Genomic DNA, 8,440 nt, shown 5'->3' with positions numbered 1-8,440 from the left:
AATCTCAGGCTGTTCCATTAACGAGCTTCAGCCCCAAATGGTTTATCCATGGGAGTATATTTCAATACTTGTAGCCAGAAACTTATCTATGTATATAAAGAGAAATAGTTTATCCATCAAATATCTTGCAAAAGTATATCTTACAAAAGTAAATTAATAAACATGTAACTCAATATGATATTTTAAATTTATTTAAATCACGTTAGTTTGTGAATTTATTTCTATAAAATTATTTTACGAATATAACCCAACAAAAGTCAACTTTTCTGTTTGAATATCCACTAAGTACATGTTTAAAATTGTGGCGAGAAATATAATTTATAATTTTAGAGATTATAACTTATAACTTAAGTAATAAGTTATACTATTAAAAAGTTATATATTGTTTAGTAACAATATATTTAAAAGGAAAATTCTTATTGTAGTCCCCGAATGGGGACTGCAATACAGTCCTTTAATGAAACGCAGCGTTTCATTAAAGGAAATGAAACACTGCGTTTCATTACAGGGAACAAATCAGGTCCGAACCTGATGAAATCAAAAGAATGAGGACATAGCCCTCTTGCGCCCAGTGAAGTCAATACCAGTCCCCCCTTGCGCCGAGATGAAATCGTATCCCATACCCAGATGAAATCGCCATCGCCGTCGTCGTCGCCCAGTGAAGTCAAAATCGCAGTCAAGTTTTGATGGATGGACTAATCATTTTCACAAAAATAACAAAATAAATTTGGAGATGAAGGAAGCCAAGAAGGAAGAAAGACGAGGATGAAATGTGACAGTGGACTAGGAAATGAAGCTGTTCAGTAGAACAATGGAGCTGTGATTTACGTCAATGGCGACAGTGGACTAGGAAAGAGGCTTTGTAGATTGCTCATTTCGGTCAATCCTCTTTCTTATTCTTATTATTTTCTCTATTCCTAATTTGATTCTCCGGAGTAATGATGTTCGGTTCCTTAAGGTATGGAATAGTTTGGTTCTGAAGGTGGTTTATTTTTCAATTGCCTTGTGTTCTTCTTCCTCTTGTTCCTCTTCTTCTTCTGCTGGCTCTTCCTTCACAAACCCATCTTCATTAGACAAGTCCAGGAGCTCATCCACAAAAAAATCGTCGCAACCCACGCCATTTTGCCCATTTCCAGGCGACAAATCCTGGAAAACCAACTGTGGGGTCGATTTCACCGTCATTTCCTTCCTAGAACTGGTCTTCAACGCAGCTTCCACGCATTCCATTTCCGTTTCTGCCTACAAACCACACACACAGAGAAAATCCAAATCATTTATAAAAACCAAAAAAGAAACGACTTTATCAGAAAAAATCCAAAACTTTCTTCCAGTTTCCCATCCTAGAAACCGTACCTGAATACAAGGATACTTTGAGAAAGGAACAGAGGTGATGGTACTGGTTGCAGAGGTGGGAGGGATGGAGCAACTGAATGTATGGTGGAATTGCGAGAAAAGGGGGTGGGGAGAAGAAAGAGGGGGTAATGTAGTCAATTCAAGATTAAAAATGGGGACAATTTAGTCCTTTCATATACTGGGTCTGCAATACAGTCCTCTAAAGAGGACTGTATATAGCACGGCTCTATTTAAAATACTTTTAAAGATGTTTCATTTGGTTACAAAAAATTACTTTTTGAGATAAAAATGACATAAAAGATCATTTGATATTTTAAGGATTATGATCATATTTTTAAAAGTTTAAAAGTTATAATTATCTAAAACATGTATAGATATATTTGTCCATCGACAATCTTATTAAAATTGAAACTACATTCTAAATTATTAAAAAAAGTACATTTGAGAAAAACATCAAAATGATATCCAAACGTACTATTTAGTTTATTTGAGATTAAAAAATATTTTAATAAGTAACATTCAAACAATCATTTTTTCTATTAAAGAACTTTTAAGATTATTTAAATACTTTTTAAAAGTCCAAATGCAATCCCAAACATGTCCTAAATATGATAAATGTATAGGCTTAAACCCCCCTAAAATTTGCCGTATCTGGAGATCTATGCAAACGACAAGAAAATATAAACGAAAGAACATAATGATCGAAGAGAAGACAAACAGACATTAAGAATAAGGAGTAATGATATATACATGACACATTATATAATATGTTATATAATAATATTATAAAATGAAGATATTTTTATAAAATATATAAGATGTTTTATAAAAATATCACTCATTTAAAATATAATTATAAAAAATATTATGTATAAATCATTTTCCAAAACCATTAAACAAACAAGATTTATGTGCTGTAGTATTGACCCTTATTTCTTCTACTTTACAGGCAAAAGTAATTATTTATTGGTTGCGAGCTTATTTTATGGTATTAAACCTTCTTTTCTTTGTTTGGCCAAACCAGTTTTACTTAAAGTTTGGACCTTGAGTTTTTCTGCGATACAAAAAAGGGCAGCAAGAGGCTTTACGGCGATTAGGCGAGGAAGTTATAAAAGCTTCCGTAATACTTTTTTTGTGTCTTTCAGAGCATGAACATTGTTGGCCATAGGCCGATAGTGACAAGGACTCCCATGATAGTCCCGAAGTAGCAGCCAAAAAGAATGAGTTTCAGAGAGATAAAGTAGAGCGAACGAGGAACACAGAGAAAGATGGGGGAGAGTTCCGGTTACAAGGAGTACGTGGCAGGCTTGGTCGCCGGTGTCGCCACTGTCATCATCGGCCACCCCTTCGACACAGTCAAGGTACTATATATAATGTATGATGTATGTATGTATTCTATATGAACGCAGAGACATCCTGCATATTGCCATGTTTCAAAGTCAAATTAGTAGGGGCTGGAATGAATATTAATCCCAACATTTTAATTTGGGAAAAATCTTGTTTCTTTTTCCATGATTAATCAGATGACAACATAGTGAGTTCGTTCGAGTCAAGAGTGCCCTATAAAGGTGGGATTTGGGATTTTGGTTGCTATTGGTCTAATTTATTATCTCAATCACATTTATTACAAATAGCATTTTTAAGAGAGTTATCTTTGGAAGATGCTAAAGTAGATAACGTACTTCTGGGACAAAAATATGAAATAAACTAATAACCACTTTTGTAGCTCATTTTCGTAATCAATAAAGGAAAGGCAGCATGAGTATGAACGAGGCTTTCATTTAAAGCAATTATTTCTTCCAGTTCAAGAATTGAGCGTTCCTCTTTGTTAAAAGCTTTGTATGAATAAGGTGACTGCTTGTATACGCACTGCTATGTGAAGGACAAACGATTGCTAATTAAGTGGCATGAATACTGAAGTTCTTTGCACGAGTTGTCATCACAACTCAAACAGACTAAGCCTCGTTTGGATAATGATATGAGATGTGATGAAATGTAAATAGTAGTGAACTAGTTTGTAAATAGTAGTGAAATGGTTTGAATTCAGATGTTTATGGGGTTTTGGGAAATGAAAGAGAAAAATTTGAATACAAATATTATAAAGTTAAAATAATGTTAGAATATAATTTTTTAATATTATTCTTGTTTTGAGAGTTGAAAATGTTGAATTATTTTTTGTGTTTTGTTTAGAAGTTTGTGAAAGTTGTAATGATTAGGTGAAAAAGTTGAAGATTTGAAATTGAAAAGTGTTTGTGTTCGTGGTGTTTGGATATTGAAATGAGATGAGGTGATATGAGATGACATGGGAGTATCTTACTATCCAAACCAGACCTAAATAGGTCCTATCACGACAATTGAATAGTACACTACACTTTTTTTGCTTGTATTTTTCTTAAGAAAAACATGGTCAAATAGTATTTGATATCTCATCCTTGCCACCATTATCATGACTCGGGTTTTGTTTCAGCTTCTTTTTAGATAAACAATGCAACCGTAAATGGTTATTGATGAAATTAGGTCAGTAAGGATCTCTTAACGTCTTAAAAAGATTAGCATTTGTGACCTGTAAATGACTGAACTTATCTTGCATATTTCCCTACTTTTGTAATTTATTAGGTGAAGCTGCAAAAGCACAATACTGAAGCACATGGGATTACATACAGGAGTGGTTTACATTGCACATCTAGGATTTTGAAGACCGAAGGAGTATGGTTCTTGAACTTGTTCTTTCTGGAGACAAAATTAAGCTCTGGCTATCTCCCTATGTGTAATTTATTTTACAAAAGGATAGAGTAAATTATATTGCTTAGTTAAATGTTTCAACTAGCAACTCATATGAACATCCTTTAGAAGTTAATTGTGACTACTAAAAGAAGTTACCTATTGATTAGGAACTATATGTCTTTGATATCAATAAGTCTGTAATTAACTTCTGTATTTTGATGATTAATCAAAAATAAGAGTCCCGAAAGAAGTTATCTTCCGATCTTAATTGTGCCTTGCATGGACCTTGTTATCTTGTGTGCAGTTGAGTCATATAAATGGTTACCTTCTTACTTTGCACCATACAAAGATTATGTTTAACCTAATTCTATAGGGATAGCTTACAGATTTACTGTCGTGCACCTCCTGCCAGGTTTTCATTTGTATTAATAAAATTGTCTTTCTTACTTGTCAAAAAATAAAAATAAAAATCCTGTCTGCCGGTTTTTTTTTATCGGCTCTTGGTGTCCGGGAACAACATTCTGGCTAATCCCAGGGGTGCACTGACCCTCAGCAAGGAATTTCCCGCAAGTGTACCTTGGATAATTTAAGGAAAAAATCCCTTAGTCCGATGGCGCCTAGAGATTGTTTGCACTTAAGGGGATTTGGACCTTAGACCTGGGGGGAGCATATCCCCAAGTCCAAGGTCTTTACCACTTGACTTATCAATAAAGACCTTTACCACTTGAGCCAACCCCTAGGGGTTAACCTATTTGAGCTGTAACCTTCCACCTCGTAAAGTTCAATGGTCTTTTGGGTCTAACTCCATTGGTTGAACCTCATAAGAAGGTGCTTTAAAGCTTCAGATAACTAGGGAAGTTTGTGGAATATCAAATCTTGCATTATGTAGGGAAATGTGGAAGCTGAGCTATAATTGTCAGTTCAGCATCAAGGCTTGTTCAGAATGAAGTCATTGTATTCCTTTAGGGATCTACAATTAGCCTGATATCAGAAGACATCACAGCAAGACACAGATTAGGATACTTTCTTTCACAGTGAATGATTCCAATGTATTCTATAAACCTTCTGTTAATGGTTGCTAAAATTCGGGCTACACTCTTCCTAACATTAGTTCATGAGTTACATAAAAGTGTAAGCCACTTCCATTTGTTTCTCCGAATTCTTTGCAAGAAAATACACTACGTAGTCATTCTAGTGTATATTGAGTAACACTGATATTTTTCAATCAGAATTACACCGACATTTTCAGAACTTAAGAGCTACAAACAGAGAAAAAGTACTTCATTTTAATTAAAATCGTACAAGCGCCTCAGTTTATTAATTCTTTATTATGACTAGTTTGAAGACTTTTGAAGTCTTGAAATAGTCCCAACATTTCAATTATCTTAGGAAACAACTTTGTAAAAGGAAAGCCATAACATTGGCTGCACATTTTTTATGCTGAAATGATTTAGAAAGGGCTGGTCCTGAAGTTGGATTTACAGCAGCCATTCCCTCTAAAGTATGTAGTAACATCCAAGTCATGCAAAAACTCATGAAAAAGGTGATATATAAAACACAAAATTCTCTCTCTTTTGGCCAGTTTATATTTCAATCTATGCTATAAAAAAGGCATGAAGCGTAACGTATCAAGTGTGGTCAACTTTTAAATTGCTCTAGAATTTTATGAAGTAGATTTTCTTCGATTCTCCCCCCCCAAAACACCAAGGGTAAAGGGGTGGGTTAGGAGTTTGTAGGAGCTGAGTTTTCCATATCTTTTCCTTATGGAGAAACTAAGTGAAACTTGTCTTTGACAGATTAGAGGACTTTATAGAGGGGCAACATCATCTTTTGTTGGGGTGGCTTTTGAGAGTTCACTTCTTTTTGGCATTTACTCCCAAACAAAGCAGTCACTGCAGGTTTGCTTTTAAGTTTAGTTGGGTAAGCTTTTTACTGATTTAAAGTTTCACCAATCTGCATCTACAGAGCCGCTTTTGGCAATACATGATTGTGAACAGTCAGTTACATGATTTTGTGAATAGATTTTTTTCTGAAGGGTCTTGCATCTGCTATGTAGTAATAAAACAACCTTTCAACTTCATCTTTGCTCTTTTCATGAAGGGAGGTGTACAAGGTGGTGGCCCACAACTCCAAGTGATAATTCCTTCTGCGGCTTACGGTGGAGCTCTTATCAGTTTTGTATTATGTCCATCAGAGCTGCTGAAGGTAAAGTGAAATGGAGGGTTTGCATGCTCAACTACTGTTTTTTATATTTGCTTTTTTTGTTTCTGATGGTACATGTGACACTGAGCTCTCAGTGTAGGATGCAAGTTCAAGGCACTGACTCTATGGTTCCAAAGTCAAGTAGATATGGTAGTCCCCTTGATTGTGCCCTCAAAACCATAAAAACTGAAGGGGTGAGAAAATCATCTTCATTTGGCAACATTATGAATGATGCAATTTTGAACTGACATAACACCTTTCAGGTTACAGGGATCTTTCGCGGAGGTTGTACAACATTGCTAAGAGAATCTGCTGGCAATGCAGTCTTTTTTAGTGTTTATGAGTATGTCCGGTATTACATGCATTCACGACTAAAAGCTGCTTCATCTTACCATAGCCACTTGATTGACATGGGAATTGGGATTGTGAGTGGTGGCCTTGGTGGTGTAGCTGTAAGCCTCTTGACAACTTCAGCAAATTTCTGAATAAAAAGTGTATTATGTTTACATATTGTAAATTTTCCCCCACCCATTCCAGTTTTGGTCTGCTGTTTTGCCCTTGGATGTGGCAAAAACTATAATTCAAACTGCCCCAGATAAAAGCTCTTCAAGGAATCCTTTTCAAATCTTGAGCTCAGTAAGTGATCTTGGTTTCCTACATTTCACGATTTTCATTAATGAGAGGTTTCTATTTTCTCTATTGACGAAAAGAGGGAAAAAGCTCCTTTTGCGTCCTTTTTCCTTTTTCTTCTTCTTTCCTTTTGGGGTCTTAGAAGAGAGAAGCTGAATGGGTTTTCTATAATAGATTTACAGGAGGGCTGGATTTAAAGGATGCTATACAGGTTTGGGTCCTACCATAGTTCGGGCATTTCCCGCCAATGCGGCTGCAATCGTTACCTGGGAGCTAGCAATAAAAATTTTAGGCATCAAGCATGACTGAAGAGGTTATTTTCAATTACCACATGCTTCAATTTTTTTGTTCCCATTCCCTATAGCACATCCACTGGTTGCTATTTGGTAAGATTTCACCCAGAAAATTGTGGGCATAGCCAGACCATGGGAGTGTTGATATCTAATAAAAAAACTTCACTGGATATTTTTCGAAACAAGGCTCCACCATCTTATTTTGTAGTCCTTTATTTAGTGGCTGGACTGAAAGGGGCGATGTGTTTTGAGTTATTACAATTCTTGTTTGACGGGCCTTTTGCTTCATTTTTAGTTTATCCGTTAAGGATGGATTGAAAGATTTACTTTGTAGTCTATAAGTCTAGTTGAAGATGCTGGTCATGATGTTCAGTTTGAGTTAGATTAGCTTGGTCTCACTGGAGATTTTTCAAGACTGATTGTAACGGTTCCTAATTATTGGCATTTTTTCGAGTGCTGGACTTTGGACAAGCTTGTGCTCAGGAAATATAGAAATTATTTTCAATGATGCGTCTGATGACCTCTCAAATTGTAGTTCTACAAATTAAGCAACAGACCAGGTTGCAGCAAGGCCAAGAACTGCCATTTTCTTGGTCCTACAGATGGAGTGGTTGCTAACTTAGACTGTTGATTCATTACTTTATGACCAAATAAATTGGTGGTTTCAAGGAAATCTCAATCACCTTTGCTTTCCCTTTCCGTGGTGGCAAGCATGATTCCCAATTAGCATTCCATCGACTGATAAATCTCAATCAACTTGATGGAATGTCCTCGTGACTGGGCTATTGATCTCACACACCTATAGATATTAGATTGCTGTTTTAATTCCATTTCTTTCTTGCTAAGGGAAAGATTGTGAGTTGAGTCGAATGTCCTTGCTTCTAGAACCATGGAAACAAAAGTTTCCTAGTCATGCTAAACTGCAAGTATTTGATCTCCAAGCTCACTCCCCACAATGCACAAGAGTTGTAAAGATCATATTTAAGAAGAATATCGTCTTCACCACCGTCTTTGCAGAGGCAGAAATCTTGTCCTCTGCTTTTACTATCACCGCATGTGAGAGTCGGTGAGAATTAGGTTTCGTTTGGATTCGGAAAGTATTTCGTCTCGTCTCATCTTATCTTATTTCATCATTATAATTTTTTCAAATTTTCATACAAAATATAATAAATAATTCAACTTTTTCAAATTTTAAAATAATAATAATATTAAAAAATAATATTTTAACAATATTTTTT

At 35.5% G+C, this 8,440-nt stretch overlaps 1 protein-coding gene across 3 annotated transcripts; it reads left to right on the top strand.

Annotated features, from left to right (window-relative positions):
- The first annotated feature begins 2,346 nt into the window (after nt 1-2,346).
- Nucleotides 2,347-7,699, top strand: LOC109020136 (mitochondrial arginine transporter BAC1). 3 transcript variants are annotated; one of them, XR_004801040.1, is made up of 9 exons: nt 2,379-2,714; nt 3,821-3,870; nt 3,970-4,059; nt 5,874-5,975; nt 6,178-6,282; nt 6,375-6,473; nt 6,543-6,731; nt 6,817-6,915; nt 7,084-7,699. XR_004801040.1 is itself a non-coding variant. In XM_019002545.2 (8 exons), the coding sequence occupies exons 1-8, from the start codon at nt 2,622-2,624 to the stop codon at nt 7,216-7,218; spliced, it is 912 nt and encodes a 303-aa protein (XP_018858090.1). In that variant the 5' UTR covers nt 2,347-2,621; the 3' UTR covers nt 7,219-7,699. The 3 variants fall into 3 exon arrangements, 2 of the variants coding, with proteins under 2 accessions (XP_018858090.1, XP_018858091.1); XM_019002545.2 differs by lacking the exon at nt 3,821-3,870 and having other exon boundaries at nt 2,347-2,714; XM_019002546.2 differs by lacking the exons at nt 3,821-3,870; nt 5,874-5,975.
- Nucleotides 7,700-8,440: the final 741 nt, after the last annotated feature.

Source organism: Juglans regia, chromosome 3 (genome assembly GCF_001411555.2).
Source record: "Juglans regia cultivar Chandler chromosome 3, Walnut 2.0, whole genome shotgun sequence".
NCBI lineage: Eukaryota > Viridiplantae > Streptophyta > Magnoliopsida > Fagales > Juglandaceae > Juglans > Juglans regia.
Note: the sequence above shows the minus strand (reverse complement) of the source record. Positions and strands in the feature narration are given on the sequence as shown.

Bases quoted from the DNA above. Each gene is read 5' to 3' on its own strand.
- LOC109020136 (XM_019002545.2), top strand. From the start codon at position 2,622: ATGGGGGAGAGTTCCGGTTACAAGGAGTACGTGGCAGGCTTGGTCGCC. The intron at 5,976-6,177 runs GTTTGCTTTTAA...CTTTTCATGAAG, and splicing joins AAACAAAGCAGTCACTGCAG to GGAGGTGTACAAGGTGGTGG. The intron at 6,283-6,374 runs GTAAAGTGAAAT...CTGAGCTCTCAG, and splicing joins GTCCATCAGAGCTGCTGAAG to TGTAGGATGCAAGTTCAAGG.